Source organism: Artemia franciscana, chromosome 10 (assembly GCF_032884065.1).
Source record: "Artemia franciscana chromosome 10, ASM3288406v1, whole genome shotgun sequence".
NCBI classification, from domain to species: Eukaryota; Metazoa; Arthropoda; class Branchiopoda; order Anostraca; family Artemiidae; genus Artemia; species Artemia franciscana.
The window spans coordinates 8,128,342-8,149,739 of record NC_088872.1 but is presented as its reverse complement, the minus strand read 5'-3'; the positions used below and the strand labels follow the sequence as shown (position 1 = coordinate 8,149,739).

The following is a 21,398-nucleotide window of genomic DNA, read 5'->3' as shown; positions in this document are numbered from 1 at the left end:
TTGACGAAATTAAGCAATCTTGCCGAAATTATTTTTACTTCACTCATCATTAAATTCTTTTGACGAAATTAAGCTATCTTGACGAAACTATTTTTACTTCGTATTTACTTAAGCTCATAATTAAATTATCTTGACGAAATTAAGCTATCTTGACAAAATTATTTTTACTTCATATTTACTTAAGCTCATCATTAAATTATGTTGACGAAATTAAGCTATCTTGAAATTATTTTTACTTCACTGATCATTAAATCATTTTGATGAAATTAAGCTATCTTGACGAAATTATTTTTACATCATATTCACTTAAGCTTATCATTAAATTATCTTGACGAAATTATTTTTACCTCATATTTACTTAAGCTTATCATTAAATTATCTTGACGAAATTAAGCTATCTTGACGAAATTATTTTTACTTCATATTTACTTAAGCTCATCATTAAGTTATCTTGACGAAATTAAGCAATCTTGCCGAAATTATTTTTACTTCACTCATCATTAAATTCTTTTGACGACATTAAGCTATCTTGACGAAACTATTTTTACTTTGTATTTACTTAAGCTCATCATTAAATCATCTTGACGAAATTAAGCTATCTTGACAAAATTATTTTTACTTCATATTTACTTAAGCTCATCATTAAATTATGTTGACGAAATTAAGCTATCTTGAAATTATTTTTACTTCACTGATCATTAAATCATTTTGATGAAATTAAGCTATCTTGACGAAATTATTTATACATCATATTCACTTAAGCTTATCATTAAATTATCTTGACGAAATTATTTTTACTTCATATTTACTTAAGCTTATCATTAAATTATCTTGACGAAATTAAGCTATCTTGACGAAATTATTTTTACTTCATATTTACTTAAGCTCATCATTAAGTTATCTTGACGAAATTAAGCAATCTTGCCGAAATTATTTTTACTTCACTCATCATTAAATTCTTTTGACGAAATTAAGCTATCTTGACGAAACTATTTTTACTTCGTATTTACTTAAGCTCATCATTAAATTATCTTGATGAAATTAAGCTATTTTGACGAAATTAAGCTATCTTGACAAAATTATTTTTACTTCATATTTACTTAAGCTCATCATTAAATTATCTTGACGAAATTAAGATATCTTGACGAAATTATTTTTCCTTCATATTTACTCAAGCTCATCATTAAGTTATCTTGACGAAATTAAGCAATCTTGCCGAAATTATTTTTATTTCACTCATCATTAAATTATTTTGACGAAATTAAACTATCTTGACGAAGCTATTTTTACTTCGTATTTACTTAAGCTCATCATTAAATTATCTTGACGAAATTAAGCTATCTGGACAAAATTATTTTTACTTCATATTTACTTAAGCTCATCATTAAATTATGTTGACGAAATTAAGCTATCTTAAATTATTTTTACTTCACTGATCATTAAATCATTTTGATGAAATTAAGCTATCTTGACGAAATTATTTTTACTTCGTATTTACTTAAGCTCATCATTAAATTATCTTGACGAAATTAAGCCATCTTGACGAAATTAAGCTATCTTGACAAAATTATTTTTACTTCATATTTACTTAAGCTTATCATTAAATTATCTTGACGAAATTAAGATATCTTGACGAAATTATTTTTACTTCATATTTACTCAAGCTCATCATTAAGTTATATTGACGAAATTAAGCAATGTTGCCGAAATTATTTTTACTCCACTCATCATTAAATTCTTTTGACGAAATTAAGCTATCTTGACGAAATTATTTTTACTTCATATTTACTTAAGCTCATCATTAAATTATCTTGACGAAATTAAGCTATCTTGACAAAATTATTTTTACTTCATATTTACTTAAGCTCATCATTAAATTATGTCGACGAAATTAAGCTATCTTGAAATTATTTTTACTTCACTGATCATTAAATTATTTTGACGAAATTAAGCTATCTTGACGAAATTATTTTTACATCATATTCACTTAAGCTTATCATTAAATTATCTTGACGAAATTATTTTTACCTCATATTTACTTAAGCTTATCATTAAATTATCTTGACGAAATTAAGCTATCTTGACGAAATTATTTTTACTTCATATTTACTTAAGCTCATCATTAAGTTATCTTGACGAAATTAAGCAATCTTGCCGAAATTATTTTTACTTCACTCATCATTAAATTCTTTTGACGAAATTAAGCTATCTTGACGAAACTATTTTTACTTCGTATTTACTTAAGCTCATCATTAAATTATCTTGACGAAATTAAGCTATCTTGACGAAATTAAGCTATCTTGACGAAATTAAGCTATCTTGACAAAATTATTTTTACTTCATATTTACTTAAGCTCATCATTAAATTATCTTGACGAAATTAAGATATCTTGACGAAATTATTTTTACTTCATATTTACTCAAGCTCATCATTAAGTTATCTTGACGAAATTAAGCAATCTTGCCGAAATTATTTTTACTTCACTCATTATTAAATTCTTTTGACGAAATTAAGCTATCTTGACGAAACTATTTTTACTTCGTATTTACTTAAGCTCATCATTAAATTATCTTGACGAAATTAAGCCGTCTTGACGAAATTATTTTTACTTCATATTTTTGAAGTAAATTAATGATGAGTTTAAACTCATCATTAAAGTATCTTGACGAAATTAAGCTATCTTGACAAAATTATTTTTACTTCATATTTACTTAAGCTCAACATTAAATTATGTCGACGAAATTAAGCTATCTTGAAATTATTTTTACTTCACTGATCATTAAATTATTTTGACGAAATTAAGATATCTTGACGAAATTATTTTTACTTCATATTTACTTAAGCTCATCATTAGATTATCTTGACGAAATTAAGCTGTCTTGACGAAATTATTTTTACTTCATATTTACATAAGCTCATCATTAAGATATCTTGACGAAATTAACCCATCTTGACAAAATTATTTTTACTTCATATTTACTTAAGCGCATCATTAAATTATCTTGACGAAATTAAGCTATCTTGACGAAACTATTTTTACTTCATATTTACTTAAGCTTATCATTAAATTATCTTGATGAAATTACGCTATCTTGACGAAATTATTTTTACTTCATATTTACTTAAGCTCATCATTAAGTTATCTTGACGAAATTAACCTCTCGTGACAAAATTATTTTTACTTCATATTTACTTAAGCTCATCATTAAATTATCTTGACGAAATTAAGCTATCTTGACGAAATTATTTTTACTTCATAATTTACTTAGGCTTATCATTAAATTATCTTGATGAAATTACGCTATCTTGACGAAAATATTTTTACTTCATATTTACTCAAGCTCATCATTAAACTATCTTGTCGAAATTAAGCTATCTTGACGAAATTATTTTTACTTCATATTTACTTAAGCTTATAATTAAATTATCTTGATGAAATTACGCTATCTTGACGAAAATATTTTTACTTCATATTTACTCAAGCTCATCATTAAATTATCTTGACGAAATTAAGCTATCTTGACATAAATATTTTTACTTCATATTTCCTCAAGCTCATCATTGAAATTATCTTGTCGAAATTAAGCTATCTTGACGAAATTATTTTTACTTCATATTTACTTAAGCTTATAATTAAGCTATCTTGACGAAATTATTTTTACTTCATATTTACTTTAGCTCATCATTAATTTATCTTGACGAAATGAAGCTATCTTGATAAAATTATGTTTATTTCATATTTACTTGAGCTCATCAGTAAATTATCTTGACGAAATAAAGCTATCTTGACGAAATTAAGCTATCTTGCCGAAATTATTTTTACTTCATATTTACTTAAGCTCATCATTAAATTACCTTGACGGAATAAAGCTATCTTGATGAAATTATTTTTACTTCATATTTACTTAAACTCATTATTAAATTATCTTGACAAAATTAAGCCATCTTGACAAAATATTTTTACTCCATATTTCCTCAAGCTCATCATTGAAATTATCTTGTCGAAATTAAGCTATCTTGACGAGATTATTTTTACTTCATATTTGCTTAAGCTTATAATTAAGCTATCTTGACGAAATTATTTTTACTTCATATTTACTTTAGCTCATCATTAATTTATCTTGACGAAATGAAGCTATCTTGATAAAATTATGTTTATTTCATATTTACTTGAGCTCATCAGTAAATTATCTTGACGAAATTAAGCTATCTTGACGAAATTAAGCTATCTTGCCGAAATTATTTTTACTTCATATTTACTTAAGCTCATCATTAAATTACCTTGACGGAATAAAGCTATCTTGACGAAATTATTTTTACTTCATATTTACTTAAACTCATTATTAAATTATCTTGACAAAATTAAGCCATCTTGACAAAATTATTTTTACTTCATATTTACTTAAACTCATAATTAAATTCAATAGAAAAAGGAAAATTAACAAAAACTTACATCATGTACACTAGGAATCCTTCCGTCCTGTTTTATATTAGGGGGTCTTCCTCTTTTGCCACCACGTCCCCTTCTATTTTCCTAAAAGTGGATACATTACACACATGATAAATAAACATTTGGGAAATTCAAGCAAACTAGAAGATGAAGAAGAAAAAAGAGTTTGCCAAATCAAAATTTCAAAATAGAAAATTTACCACAGGATTTTTTTTTCGTAAACCAATGTCATCTCAAGTTCTTAGAAGATCAAGATCTGTCTATTGGTGTTAGAAAAAAATCTGCTTTATCTAGAAAACTTACCTCTAGGATGTCAAGAAAATTATAAAGTCATGACGGACTTATTTCCAAGTTAACAAAGAAATTTCGTATATAAGAAAATTCACGACATCTTGCGTATCTTTCATAGTATTATTTAATTAAAACACAAAAATCAAATAAAAAATTTGGCAAAACAACCCAAAAATCAGCTGTTCCAAAATTATTTCCAAGAAGTCTAGAAGAGATAGGGAATTTTGTTTTCCGGTTCTCAGAGTGTTGGGTGCTTGGATTTCGAAAATCCAACCGAACTGGAAATAAAGCTTCAATTGTGGAAAGCTACAATTAACAGCTCACCATAGAACTAAGCGGCATAAGTCTGATGGAGCGTAGACATGTCAAGCAGGTTTTGCAAATTGATGGTTCTTGGGAATTTTCTTGTGAAGTCTTGTCCAGTTTTGGTTATTCAAAGAATATATGAAAACTTTACACTCGTTCATACGGTATCAGAAGGTGGTATGTTACAGCGTAAGTATTACAGCAGAGGAAAAAAAGACTTTTACAATTTTCGATGATTCCATTGGATTTTGTTTTCTTTCGCTTTAGTAGGCCTATAAGCTTTTACTTTTGCTGTTTATATTATATAAATTTCTGTTGAGATAAAAAAAAGGAGCACAAAACCCAGCTGTCAAACACGAAATCACAGAACACGAAATCACAGGATAGGCTCAACTAAAAAAAAAAAAAAAAAAAAAAAAAAAAAACTCTGTAAACTATGATAAACTAATCAAGTGATGAAATCCACTGTGATCATTTATTAATGATTTTAAATTATTGCTGTAACTAGTTTCTTAATTAAAACCAATTCGCTAATATTTCTTCACTTGTCCATATACGTAATGTATATAGTCCATATGTAATGTAGGGTAGCCGGTGGAGATTAAGGATATCTTAGATAAGTGTGGATTAGGGGAATGGTGGAATGAAGGAAAGGGGGTCATGGGTATGGAGAAAATAGTAACAAGGGAGGTATAAGAGAGGTTGAAGAACCAAGAAAGCCAGATATGGTGGGCAAGTCTAGATCGTTCAGGATCGTTAAAATTTTATAGACAGATAAAGGTTAGTTGGGGGGAGGAGGTATTTTGGAAGGTTGGGTTAAGTAAAGAGAATTTGAAGGCTTATTTGGATTGGAGGGGAAATGGATTTTTGATTGGTGAGAAATGAAAGTATCAAGGGAGAAAAGGGGAGAAAGTAGAATCTATTGCTTGTCCTATGTGTGGATCTCAGGATGAAAGTTTGATACATTTTTTGTGTGAATGTGTCGAATTGAATGAATGGAGGCGAGAGATGTATGGTAAAGAAAAATTGAATGAGACATAGATGATAGATAGAATGAAAGGGACAAATTTCCTGAGTAATAAAAGGATAGCAAGGTTTGTCAGGATTGCAGCGGCACATCGGGAGCGTTTTCTTTAAATAGAATTAATTTATTTTACTTAATTTGTTGTTTGTTTTTGTTATGTAAATTTCCTATGGCCCACGGGCTTTTCCTGGAATAAATTATTACTATTATTATTATTATTATTATTATTATTATTATTATTATTATACTTTATATTATATACTTTTACTATTTATTTTGACAGTTTTTCCATAGTTTTATTTACAGAATTTTCTAAAAAATTAGAGAATTTTTAAAAGTTTTTCGATTATTCGATCAAACTTTTTTTTTTGTCTTAATATAATCTTTTACTTTGCTGTTTACAGTGTGCAACTTTTTATCAAGATAAAAAAATTACCCCCCCCCCTTCTTTTTCAGCCATTTCAGTTGGGTTTCAGCTGTGAAACAATTTCTTTCAAATATTACATGAATAAACAGCTCTTTGGTTTTTATACTAAAATTATTATGTGCTTATTTGACAGCTCATAGATGCTCACACCTGAAAGCACAAAAAATATTCAGTGGTTTTAAGCTAAGACAAACACAATATCGACATTTCAAGCTCCTAGTTCCAACTATTTATAGATTTGAGAAAATAAGACGTACCACATTTTGAAAAATAAACAAACTAAAAACTATATTAAAAGCCAAATAAAACAGAGAAAACGAATTGATCAAACCTATCGAACATAATTTAATAAATAGGGGAGGAAGACGGCAAAACCCATTATGAAAAAATATCACATAACGTCTTTTGGATTCCCAAGCCGGGACTAATTACGTTGGAATCTCGAAACGAAACAAATCGCAATACTAAGCCTGCTAGTCAATATTAATGTAATCTAATATAATACTAATAAATCAATCTAAATGTATTCAATATACTAAGTTTAACGGAAAAAATTATTTATTATTTGTTTCTACAAACGAAAATTAATGAATCCTGAACTTCAAGAAGGCAAATAATAGGTTTGTTTTTGTTGTGTATAAAAGTTGAAAAATTCCTCTCTTTGGCCGGTCGATCGTGTTTAAAGCGAACAAAATGTCTATGAAGTGGTAAGAATATACCAGTAGTATCCTTTTTTATATGGGTATTGAAAAGAGGCTAACCCCCTATTTCCTTATTTTTAAAATAATTCAAACATTCATTTTGTTACACATATTAAATTCCACTAATTACTTTTTTTCTAGTTTTCTTATCATTGTTTTCTCAGCATGCATTCCGAAGCTTAGCCTTCGCTGTGCTACTGATAAATATTTGTACTTTATTTTAGAGTAAATTATTGTAATACTCCTACCACTCCCATTTTCAAATTTATAATATTTATATAATTTATATTATATTTATAGTACTATAAATATAATATTATATATATATATATATAATATTATTTTTATATATTATGACATAATAATAACGTAATATTTACATAATATTATTTATAGTATTTATACATTCAAGGGGCTCATTAACGGGATTGTATCAACCTGTTACTATTAATTTCTTCTTAATTTTTAGAAATTTAATTATTTTTTACTTGACGAGAGTGAAACGAATTGATACAACTTGTGACAACTGAATGAACTATGAGTGAGACTAATAGTGACTAGGAGCGACCAGTATGAGCATGAGTAATCATCCTACGGATATTAAAGCATTGGAGAGCCAAGGCCGTATCCACGGGGAATATGAGGTTCCATCCCCCCTCCATTAATTTTTGACCGACGCGTAAAAACGTAACTAAAATGAATATATACTAATCCTTTATGCGTTTCTAGAACTTTCCCATTGTACTCTCCCCCAACCCCAGAAAAAAAACCTGGATGAGCCCTTGTATCGACCAAAAAACTTATAAATGGAATCACAAAGAGATATGTAACATTAAGTATGATAATTAATTGCTCTCTAGGTCCTTTTTGGTTCTTGATGGATTACTTATAATTATACTTCGTGCATATTATGCTTTAGTTAAACTTTTTTTCATGTATCTCTACTTGTGGATATGTATAATCAGTATCTTAAAGTAGAATTGTAATGGTTGAATGACTTGCTAGGTGTTCTTTCACTTTCGTTTATTTTTTCCTCGTTTGTTTCATTTTATCCAGAAGTCGCTTTTCTTTTTGGCCTATTTTTGTATATTACTTCCAGAATTTATTTTCTGTTTTTTATAAACTGACTTGACATATTTTAAAGAACATTTTATACAGTTTAAGTGAATACCTTTGATTTAGACATGGAAGTTACATCATCTCATCATGAATTTATATCGAAACAAACAAAATGGTAGTTATACTGCTATGTATTTTTATTTATTTTTATAGTTTTCTCACTCGCTTCTATTTTTATTGAACCAAAATCCTGTTATTTTTTTGTTTCATTCTCAGTCGATTCAGGTACTGTATTCCAGAGTTGGCATCGTTCTCAAATTTTGAAACAATATAGGCTATGCTGCTAAACAGGTCAATTGTAAAAGAGAAATTTACTATTCGCTTAATAGTAAAATAATAATAAGTAAGTAATATATAAAAATAATAAATAATTATTATTATTTAAATATTATCTGTTACCGCTCTTTTCGTTTTTGAAAAATTTTATACTTTTTCACTTGACGAGAGCGAAGTCAACAGACAAACTTACGACTGACAAGTCCAAGAGATGTTCAAAGTAATATAAACCTTTCTTTCGTCCCGGTTTCCGTCGATATTTACAATAAGAGTTAATGTTTATAGTTTGATTTATATTTACCAAGTGTAGTTTGATTTTGAATATGTTGTAAAGAAACGCAAATCAGCGATAGCTGCCAGGTTTTTTTGCTATTAAACCTGTCTACTACTACTACTACTACTACTGCATTCTGTGGATTTTTTTAATACCTCCGTTTGAGAATATGCGCAATAATCATATAAAGATGGCATATTAATAATCGAATGACTTGGCATGGGTTTTTTAACTACGATTATTTTTCTTTTGTTTGTTTCACTTTAATCCAAAATCTTTTGTTGATTTTGGCCAATTAAGCTCTTAAAGGTTAACTATTTCTTTTATCCATTTTTTTTTTATAAAATTAGTAGAAATATTTTTATGAGACTCGAAAGTAAAAATCCTTGACAGAGACGTGTCCAACATTACTGAAGAACAGGACTTCAAACAGAATGATGCATAAAGCAATAAGATGACACTTTCGAGTGAACATTTTTTTTGCAGTTAGCATGCTTGACTTTCTAAATATTTTAGACTCAAAAACTTCAAAAAAAAATCGAAAAAAGGTGTCTTCTGCTATGTCCGGTTCCTAATTGTTCTCCACGTCCTTTATCTTCTTGGCAGTTTTCTTTTATTCGTAGTTTGTATGATTGAAATGATTTTGTATATTGTTGAAATGATTTTGTATATTTTCTCATTTTATGCTTGTTTTTCTATTGTTAATTGCATTTTATGCTGTAATTACTCGTCTATTATGGCAGCCTATATCTTGTCAACTTTATTCCTGAGTCGTTAATTTTTTTTTGACAAGCTGGATTTTTTTTTTTACAGCTTCCATGTCTTACTTCTTAAATACTATAGGTCCTGAGCAGTATTACTTTATATAACCTTATTATATAATAAATAACTTTATTTAGTATGACTTTAGTATAACTTTAGTTTTTAGTATAACTTTATTCCTGAGTAGTATTATTATTAATTTTTTTTGACTTTTTGGATTTTTTTTTTCAGCTTCCATATCTTACTTCTTAAATACTATAGGTCCACCGTGTTCTAGACACAAATTTTTAAAACTAATCAAAACAAGAGCTAAGAGCTCATATGGCACTTGTGACGAGGCAAGAAGAGCTAAGAGCCAAGAGATCATATGGTATGAGCTCTAACAAAATTCTATGAATCAATAGATTGATTTAAAAGGAAAATAAGAGGCTTAATGCCGTTCAGGATTTAAAATAAGAGCTCTGAGTCACCCTGTCCTTCTAAATATCAAAATTCATTAAGATCCGATCACCCACTCGTATGTTATAAATATCTAATTTTTTCTAATTTTTCTTCTCCCTTTAGCCGCCCAGATCGTCGAATCTGGGAAAACGACTTTATCAAGTCAATTTGTAAAGCTCCATGACACACCTACCAATTTTCATCGTCCTAGCATGTCCAGAAGCACGAAACTCGCCAAATCACTGAAACCCACACCCTAAGTTCCCCAAAGAGAGCGTACCCAGTCCAGTTACGTCAATCAATTATCTACGGCATTTGCTTATTCTACCCACCAAGTTTCATCCCGATCTCTCCAGTATAAGTGTTTTCCAAGATTTCCGGTTTCCCCCACCTACTCTCCCAATGTCAACAGATCTGGTCGGGATTTGAAATAAGAGCTCTGAGACATAAGTTCCTTTTAAATATCAAAATTCTATGAATCAATAGATTGATTTAAAAGGAAAATAAGAGGTTTAGTGTCGGTCAGGATTTAAAATAAGAACTCCGAGTCATGATGTCCTTCTAAATATCAAAATTCATTAAGATCCGATCACCCACTCGTAAGTTATAAATACCTAATTTTTCATCTCCCTTTAGCCCCCAGATGGTCGAATCTGGGAAACCGACTTTATCACGTCAATTTGTGCAGGTCCCTGACAAGCCTACCGATTTTCATCGTCCTAACACGTCCAAAAGCACCTGGCTCGCCAAATCACTGAACCCCTGCCCCCAACTCCCCCAAAGAGAGCGAATCCAGTACGGTTCCGTCAATCACGTATCAAGGACATTTGTTTATTCTATCCACCAAGCTTCATCCCGATTCCTCCACTCCAAGTGTTTTCCAAGATTTCCCCCTCCAACTCCCCCCAATGTCAAAGATCTGGTCGGGATTTGAAATAAGAGCTCTGAGACATGAATTTCTTCTAAATATCAAATTTCATTAAGATCCGATCACCTATTCGTAAGATAAAAATACCCCAATTTTCCCATTTTCCAAGGATTCCGGTTTCCTCCTCGAACACCCCCCAATGTCACAGGATCTGGTCGGAATTTAAAATTAGAGCTTTAAAGCACAAAATCCTTCTAAATATCAAATTTCACTAAGATCTGGTCACCCCTTCGTTTCCCACTAAGTTTCATCCCGATCCCTCCAATCTGAGCATGTTCCATGATTTTATGTTCCCCCGCCCCAAACTCCCCCCAATGTCACCAGATCCGGTCTATATTTAAAATAAGAGCTTTGAGATACGATATCCTTCTAAATATCAAATTTCATTGAGATCCGATCACCCGTTCGTAAGTTAAAAATATCTAATTTTTCAGAATTAACCCCCCCCCCCCAAATACCCTAAAGAGAGCGGATCCGTTCCGGTTATGTCAATCATGTATCTAGCACTTGTGCTTTTTATCCCACCAAGTTTGATTCCGATCCCTCCACTCTAAGTGTTTTCCAAGTTTTAAGTTTCTCCCTCTCAACTCCCACCCCCAATGTCACCAGATCCGGTCGGGATTTGAAATAAGAGCTCTGAGACACGATATCCTTCTAAATACCAAATTTCAAAAATACCTCATTTTCTCTAATTTTTCTGAATTACCCCCCCCCCACCAGCTACCCCAAAGAGAGCGGACCCATTCCGGTTATGTCAATCATATATCTAAGACTTGTTTTTATTTTCAACACCAAGTTTCATCCCGATCCCTCCACTCTAAGTGTTTTCCAAGTTTTAGGTTTCCCCCTCCCAACTCCCCCCAAATGTCACCCAGATCCGGTTGGGATTTAAAGTAAGAGCTCTGAGAAACGATATCCTTCTAAATATCAAATTTCACTGAGATCCGATCACCCGTAAGTTAAAAATACCGCATTTTTTCTAATTTTTCAGAATTACCCCCCCCCCCCCATAACTACCCCAAAGAGAGCGGATCCGTTCCGGTTATGTCAATCACGTATCTAGGATTTGTGCTTATTTTTCCCACTAAGTTTCATCCCGATCCCTCCACTCTGGAGAGATGAAGTGTTTTCCAAGATTTTAGGTTTTCCCTTCCCAACCCCCCCCCCCCCCCAATGTCACCAGTTCCGGTCGGAATTTAAAATAACAGCTCTGAGACACGATATTCTTCCAAACATCAAATTTCATTAAGATCTGATCAACCGTTCTTAAGTTAAAAATACTTCAATTTTTCTACTTTTTTCCAAATAAACGGGCCTCCCACTCCCCCCAGATGGCCAAATCGGAAAGCGACTATTTCTAATTTAATCTGGTCCGGTCCCTGGTATGCCTGCCAAATTTCATCGTCCTAGCTTACCTGGAAGTGCCAAAAGTAGCAAAACCGGGACCGACAGACCGACAGAATTTGCGATTGCCATATGTCACTTGGTTAATACCAAGTGCCATAAAAATGTGTTATAAAACATATGACTGTTATATGTTCTCTAGGTCCTTGTTGGTTCCTCGTTGTTTTTTGTTGATTTTTCTAGTTATATTCCGTGTTCCCTTTTTTTTTGTATCTCTTTTTGTGAATATGCATAACTTATGTATAACTTCTGTTATGTATGTATAACTTGAATACTGTTAAGGAAGGATTGTAATGACAGAACGACTTTCTCGGTTCTCTGACTTTATATTTATTTTTCTTTTATTTTATTTTAGTTTTTATTTTTTTAGTTTATTTTTTTTTTTTAGTTTTATTTTGTGCTGGAATTTCTTGATTGTTTCAGCCACAAAAACTCCCAAATAGCTCATATGGGCTACCTACTTCTTTTATAGTTTTTTCCGAGTATTTATTTTTTTAAATAAACTGAACTGTCATATTTTAAAAGTAAAAAGGGAGACCTGTCAAATACAACGGCACTTAAATAACAAAAAGAGAGACAGAGAGACGATACGAGAGAGAGGAGGGAGGAGAGAAAAGAGGATAGGAAAGTGAGAAGAGAAACATCGTGGAAAGAAAAAAAATAGATAGAGGAAAGAGAAACTACCATTGGTAAGGTTGAGCATTTTCGTTTTCCGCCTCGCCCAACGGGAGCCGACTTGGAATTAGGACTTAATGACCCTGTTTCACTTTCGTTGTGATCTGGAAATAAACAGAATTAGCAAAAACTATAATTAAATTTATTATTTTTATTCCAGTCAAAGGACCATACAACAACACAAAACAACACAAAATAAACTAGAAAAAAGAACACACACACTTTTGCCACATAGGCGTGGGAAAAAAGTAAAAGCAGGGCACAACTGATCAGGAATAAAAAACGAGGCAGTTCATGCAGAAGCCGTAGGGTGTCATTTTGTACGACTTTATTTTCAGATAAGAGGAATTTATTTATTTTTTATATTTATTTAGAATTATGAGCATTTATTTTATGCACAAATTTTATTTATACGCTTTATTTTTACTAATCAGTGATTTTAAGCCAAGACAAACACAACATCGCCATCCCATACTATTTTCAGAATGACTCCAAATAAGAGAAAGCCTAAAATCACTGGAGAAGTGATTTTTTGGAAAAGTTCCAAAAAAGAAACTTTTCAACCTTAAAGGTTGAAAAGTTGACTACTTGGCTAAGCAATTCCACTACGAAAGGATTTTTTTCAATGGAGATGAAATTTATTCACTACTGATTAGCATACAATAATTTTTCCAATTATATAAAATGATATTCTAGCACTTAATAATAGGCTAATACTTGTAATTGATTATCCTATATACAATTCAGACAACAGCATTGTTGTTGTATGACGAATCAGTCAATGATAAGAAACCTGACAAAGTTAATCAGCTTTTTATTATTTTATTATAATTTATTATTCATAAAAAACAAACGCTTTACTGCTCTCATGGCAAGTACAAACAAAAATCATTTGATAGCTAGTTGTGTGTTTCAGAAAGTACCAAAATTTGCGTAAATTCCTTGAGTACTCGCTTTTTATATCATTTACTAATAGCAATAGCCAATAGTGAACCTAATTCCACAAACCGGCTGTGTTACAGATAACTTTTAGACGTTTCATTTTGTTAGTTCATAGCTACCGTGTTTATCGTTTGGTCTGACCATATTTGGTTTAATCTTGTCCTTTGGTCTGGCCACACACTGGCCGTAATGGAAATAAATCTCAAGCGGTCTCTTATTAGTCCAAGGCTGTCGTGCATATCGTTTGTCGATATGCTCGTCCATTGCAGACAAGTCTAAGATGTCTTCTTGTTTTAGTCCAAGACTGTCATGTTAGTATTTTGATCTGGTCAAATACTGGCCTTACTGAAGATAAGTTTTAAAAGCCTTCTTTTTATTAGTCCAGGCTGTCGTTTCTTTCATTTGCACATGGGAGTTTTTTTTGGTTTTTGTAAAGGTTTTTCCAATTTTGTTTTCAATGAAGTATAGTTTCGTTATACGGTATTGGATTTGAGTTTTTGAGGTAAAAACACATTTTTCTTCTCTTTTCCTTTTTTTAATCTTGCTTTTATATATTTTTGTTTTCAATGAAGTATAGTTTCGTTATACGGTATTGGATTTGAGTTTTTGAGGTAAAAACACATTTTTCTTCTCTTTTCCTTTTTTTAATCTTGCTTTTATATATTTTTGTTGTGCAAAAAAGGCTCCATAAATGATCCCAAAACTTCAGTTTTTCTGGCTTCATTTTCACTGTTTTTTGAATTCACATTTGATTTGCTTTTGAAATTGAACTATTCCATATTATGGTCTTCTGACTTGCATTTTTTTATTAGATAATGACTGAAACATGTTCCGAATTTTTCTATTTTTCATAATGTTATAACTAATTTTCTGGCTTTAAATTTTGTTTCCATGTTGAACTTCCAAAACATCCGTTGTTCGAAAAATCAGCAAAAAAATAAGCTAAAAACACGTGTCATCACACATTTTGGGAAGAAGTAGCTTTCCTTCGAAGATGATGTTACCTTTTGTAATCAATACATTGTTTAATGTTTGAATTTTTACAGATGAAAACCTTTGTCAAATTTAACTAACTAGTTCTGTTTATTACCTTCCATAGTTCAACATGGCCACACTGACCTTCGTCCTACCTAAAAATTACATAATTTATTAATCGACCAAAAGAAAAATCTTCTAAAATAGCATTTTACAGGTATGAATAGGTAGCAATAAAAAAAGGTACGAGTCGATCTAAGATGTGACCAAGAAAATTTTTTTTATCATGATATCCTGGGTAATTTAAAACTACTGACTAGAAAACGATTTAATGAGAGTTAACGAGCTTACCGAGTTTCCCGTTTTCTGGCAAAGATGAAATGAGTTCAGCCAGTGCTGCAACAGACTGAAATTTGCGACCAAACATGTCCCTCGCCCATCCCAAGACCGTAGAGATGGACATCTGGTCTGCAGCATCAAGCTCGTCAGCCGCCCACCGAGCAACTGGTTCTCGTGATGGATTCTATAAATTGATGGAAAGTTTAAATTGGCCTTAACATTGACACTTATGAATTAAATTCCACAAAATGATATTTACTAAATTGAATCAATGGAATTAATAAAAAAATATTAACAAAATGAATTTGAATCAATAAGAATAGAATAGTTTTATTTATGCGAGCAATTGCAGTTTAGAATAAAATTCAAACTAAATGGCACTAGTACTTGCAAAAAAGAAAAAGAAAAAAAAAACACGAGACTACATGTGCATAAAGTTTGAATAATTTCAATGAGCAACGTTCAGGACAACCCTTTGTTAAATATTTAGCAATTCTTTTTTTCTTTTTATTTTGATGCTGGTGACTTAATCCTTGGTTTATCGTCTAATTATTTTATCATCTGTTTTTATCGTTCTAATTTTTTTTCTAAGTTTCATTAAAGAAACAAAAAATCACACTACAATTTAAACTGGAAAGTAAAAAGAAAGCAAAAATGACTATATTAATGATAGAACGATCATATATTTAATGTGTTCATATTATCATACTAATAGGTACCAATAGAGTACGTGTTAAATAAATTAAATTAAAAGTAGATGTTAATACAATACGCAAATCATAATACATAATCATAGACAATTATCAATATTGTAGCTTAGGACCTTCAGTTTACTTGGGCAGTGGCTCTCACTTCGCTCAGGCTTTTGAAGTTTTGCCAACTGTAGCCTACCTTCTAGCTGGTAGCGTTAAGAAAAAAACATCCAAAAAAGAGATATGCCTATTTGTTAACAACTCGTATGGTAGCAATTTTGGCTTTTGAGCTCACGGACAAAGAAACAAAATTATGGCTCTCCTATTGCCACTTTATGTCCTTCTATTATTACCACTTTGCAGAATTTTTCTATAATCTTGATAAATCATCTAGAATTTTTAGATTATATGAAGTATTCAGTTTATACTACTTAATTTATCATTTAGTCCTAATTATTATTTAAACAAAAAATATTGAAATTAATTGGCTAGCCGCTAGCCAATACAATTTTCTGCTTAAAAAATTTTGAATCAAAACTCGCATCTTTCATTGTGTTGCAGGAGCAACACTTCGGTTTTGTCAGGTTTTTTTCTAGTTTTATGCTAAAATGAGTTAAATATCACAAACACCACATTTGTTAGTTTAATACATAAAGATAAAAATTATGCTAAAGGTATTGTTTATAGCTAAATAATCTACTTAAAGAGGGTAACCTTAGTAAAGTAGATAAACCAATTAAATTTAGAATTTGAAAGGTTCATTAGTATATTTGTTGTTGTGTCTATGCGCTTCTGGTTTCTTCTCTGCGGCCTCTCTTAAGGATACAGGTCTTAATCATTCGTTGATGGCAAGTCAGACGGCATTTAAATGTCATACACTATCTAGTGGCCACCCCAGGTGGTAACTTACAGAAAACAAGTTGGAAATTTAATGCTTTTTATTATAAAAAAAAAAAAAAAAAAAACTGTCTTGTCCATATGCCGCATGGCAAAAAACCTTCTTTTGGACAATATTTCCATGGTGACAAGTCAGACCGCTTTTACATGTCATACACCATCTAGTGGCCACCCCAGGTGGTAACTTGCAGAAAATATTTTAGAAATTTAGCGCTTTTTAATATAAAAAAAAACTGTTTTGGCCATATACTGCATGGCTAAAAAAAGCTCCCTTGGACAATACTTCCTGGGTGGCAAGTCAGACCGCTTTTACATGTCATACACCATCTAGTGGCCACCCATGGTGGTAACTTACATTGAAGTTTTTGTTATTAAAAATTGTTTAAACCATACGCTGTATGCTAAAATATGCTTCTTTGGACAAACAACCGATCCTTACAGAGAAAAAACAAACTTTAACGTTCCTTTTCTTCTAGCTGTTTCATTTTCCACCGTCCTAACAAAAATTTCTAACAAGCAATTTTATTAACAATTATCCTTTTTTTTATCTCACAAAAAATATATAGTTAGGGGTTGGTCTCTTCTGAAAGAAACACGCTAAAGAAACAAAGATTTTATCAGTAGACTATTTAGTTTATGCTCTTTCTAAATACCATACTCGCTTTTCTGCCAATGCACCACCCTCCCACTTGTCATGTTCCCGGATATATTCTTAGGGACAGGGTTGCCACCATGGTCAGTTTCTAAAGTGCTACAACTGCCCAAATTTGCGTGCTTCATAGCGATAGTACTACAATAGCATTTTCCCCTACAGGTGGCAACTCTGAGCACGTGCTATGGCTACGCATAATGAAACAGTGCTAAAATAGCACTTTCTTACTAGAGGTGGCAACCCTGCTTAGGAATATGAAAAACTGAAAGAAAACACCAAACCTGAAGTTCTTGCTTATAAAATACGCAGAATGTTTCTATTAATCAGATTATCCTGTTTCCTTTCATTTTTATCCACTTCTTAAAATCCCTTCAAGTAAAATCTAGATTCACAATTCTTCTGTTCCAACTGAAACAGCAAGCCTAAATTTCGTTTATTTAGCAAAAGTTAACGTTAAAACAAGCTAAAATAACAATTAGTTTACGAACTAAATTAGTTTTAGCAAACCTGAAACTAAATTTAATTCAGTCAAGAACACAAAATCCCGTTTCAACAAAGAGGAATAATCTCATCACGGAATTCAACATAACAGAGAAACCTATTATTAGGGCTAAATCTGGGAACATAATGGTGGGACACATTGTCAAAAAAAGAAACCATGGCGGAAAAATTTTATACCTCGAGTAATGTCAGATATTGGAGCTGTGGTGTTCTTAATTGATATGATTCCTGTTGTTTACATTTTTGAAATTGGTGTTATTTTCCCCATATTTTTTAAAGACAGTCCGAAAATACAACTACCTTATGTTCTGAAAATGAAAGACACCTGAATTGCCCTTTCCTTCATCGGAAAGGGCCGTAATCAGTAACAATCCAATTTACAAAAAAAAACAACATAGAGAATTCTGATTGCAATGAAGAAACAAAGAAGACTAACAGTTTACCAGCTAGTTTTTATTATTCGTTACAAAACACAGTTTATTTTTATACTACATATATATACTACATTCAAAACCTAAGATAAGGTCTATCAGATTAAATTTTGTTACTAAACCTGTCTACTACTACTACTACTAATTATTATTAGGGCTAAATCTGGGAGCATCAGGGTGGGACGCATTGTCAAAAAAAAAGAAACCATGGCGGAAAAATTTTATACCTCGAGTAATGTCAGACATTGGAGCTGTGGTGTTCTTAATTGATATGATTCCTGCTGTTTACATTTTTGAAATTGGTGTTGTTTTCCCCATATTTTTAAAGACAGTCCGAAAATACAACTACCTTCTGTTCTGAAAGTGAAAGAAACTTCAATTGCCTTTTCCTTCATCGGAAAGGGCCGTAATCAGTAACAATCAACTTTACAAAAAAAGCACAGATAATTCTGATTGGAATGAAGAAACAAAGAAGACTAACAGTTTACCAGCTAGTTTTTATTATTCGTTACAAAACACAGTTTATTTTTATCCTACATATATATACAACATTCAAAACCTATGAGAAGGTCTATCATATTCAATTTTTATTACTAAACCTGTCTACTACTACTACTACTGCTTAATATTAGGGCTAAATCTGGGAGCATCAGGGTGGGACGCATTGTCAAAAAAGTAACCATGATATTTGGAATCAATCTTTATTTGCTTAAAATAAAGAATCTAATGATATTATTCCCATCTGTTTACCAAGTTTCCTTCAGAAGAGGTCCAACACTAAATATTTACAAAATAGAAGAATTGTTAGCTAATTTTCAAAGCTGTCGGAGAAATTGACAATATTTGTCAATTACTGCTAAATAAAGTGGTTAATTTTCAAATATTAAAGGGAAAAAATGTGCCATACTATTAGATTAGAAAACAAAAATAATTGTCGACGGTTCCCCAAACAGGCAAGATTTGACAAAATAGAATTCACCACTTTCACTGGACCGGCGTCGGTTTGGCCTTAGGCCAAACTTCACCCTAGCCACTGGGGGGGGGGATGCAATTCTATTTCCTATTTCTTTTCGCCTTGCTATATCAATTCAATTAAATATTAACAAAGTATTGTCCGAAAAGTGATTAAATACCCTGCATTTAGAAACAGTGGAATTTTACCTCAGGTCTGGCTTCAGGATTAGGAGGCTTTGGACATTCTAGCTTCACTTTTTTCCTGAGGCCTGCGTAGCAGTACCGAGACTGACCCCGTACACCGAGGCGTCTTGGCTTAACTTCTGGAAAGGCCTGCTTCATTATCTTCCCAAAATCGGCAGTTGAAAGAGGCTTCACTCCATTAGCTGAACAATAAACTCTATAAAAATTATTAGCGTATATGTCTAACTTTATTACCCATAGAAAAGAGAAAAGTACAATCAATCATAAGAAAAATACAATAAAAGACTCAATCAAACTTTTCATTTATATTCAATTGTTGTTAAATCGCGAAATCAAATACAAAAAAGAAAGAAAGATATTCTAGCCAACTACTCTCCCCCCCCCCCCCCCGTAAAAGAAACAACAACATTCCCCTGACTACAGCAACTCACCTAAAAAGTTGTAACTTACTTTAAAAGTTGGATTAGCCTGGCGCCTGCCAACATTATTGGTCATGATAAGTTGGAATGCTGAACAAAGAATATAAACATAGACAATCAAATAATAAAATATTCAGTAATAATAAATAAAAATAACATATAAAAATAAAAAGGGGTAAATATAAATATACAAAAACTACAACAAAAGATTCACGAAAACTAAACCACTGTGACAGGTCTTGTGTGCGACTGTGCAATGGACAAAAATTAAATCAGTGTAAAACACAAAACAGAGTCTTAAGTTGACTAAAGTTGAAAATGTAAAAAAAAAATCCTCTGCATTTGTAGCTAAATTAAAAATTCAAATATTTCTACAATTTGTTTCTCATGTAGCCTATTTCAGACATTTACTTTCATAGACTAGGGGGCAGTGCGTGGTTTGGCAAGCTCCTTGCACTTGTGCTTCCACGCCACTACCGAAGGCTTTTTAAGGTTTCTTTCCTCAAACAGTGCGCTGTAAGAAAGGTGTGGTCTAATCCCACTTTCCATGTCTATAATGAGAGAAAGGATGAAATGGCTAGGGCATTAGCCATTTCATTATAGGACACAGGTTCAGCGGATGAAGGGTTTATCTGAAAAATTTCCGATAAATCGGAACTTCCTGGGAGGGTGTAAAGAGGGAGACTAGGAATAGATTAGGATGAAGAAGGAGCGTGCGTAACTGAGTCGGTCTCAGCCGGCTTGGTGCTGTGGTGAGTTTTTAGTGGTAGCAATAGTCGAAACAGCAGTAAACCTTCTGTTTATGTTTGATTGCCTAAATTGATTGAAAGCCATCATTCTTGTTAGGTGCGTGGTGACTGTCTACATCACGTAAAAATATACAGAATTTAGATAATTATTATCAACTTAAAGCTGAGCTACGTATGGCTCTGATGGGAAGGAATATGGTATAAGATGTTGGATGCATTCACAGTCCAGGATTTATCAATAGGCCCAATAAGCCCGTGCTTAAGGGCACACAATACCAGGGGGCACAATAAATTATTACTGAGTGATTGTTTTCTTAATAAAAACTGAATTGATTTGATTTATCGTCAAAGTGTCAGGTGCTCTCCGCCACCGCTCTGACTATTCACAGAATGATTTTAAAACGAAAACAGGAATTTTGTGTTCACTTATAAACCGTCAGATTCCAAGAATGACAGCTGAGAGTTCGATACCACTTCTGTCTTTCATTACTTATGGCTCATCAGTTGCGTTCTGTTCCTTGCTTTCACTACCACCAAAGTTTTGAGGATAACCCCAAAAATTTC

At 31.7% G+C, this 21,398-nt stretch overlaps 1 protein-coding gene across 2 annotated transcripts in view; it reads right to left on the bottom strand.

The window, feature by feature from the left end:
- Positions 1–21,398, bottom strand: part of LOC136031732 (uncharacterized) — a 182,602-nt gene that overhangs the window by 135,802 nt on the left and 25,402 nt on the right. For both annotated transcript variants that reach the window (XM_065711440.1, XM_065711439.1), the window contains exons 5-8: positions 19,670–19,862; positions 15,348–15,519; positions 13,089–13,183; positions 4,455–4,535 (exon numbers count right to left, since the gene is read on the bottom strand). In XM_065711440.1, coding sequence (XP_065567512.1) covers positions 4,455–4,535; positions 13,089–13,183; positions 15,348–15,519; positions 19,670–19,862 — 541 coding nt within the window. The remainder of the gene's footprint in view (positions 1–4,454; positions 4,536–13,088; positions 13,184–15,347; positions 15,520–19,669; positions 19,863–21,398) is intronic.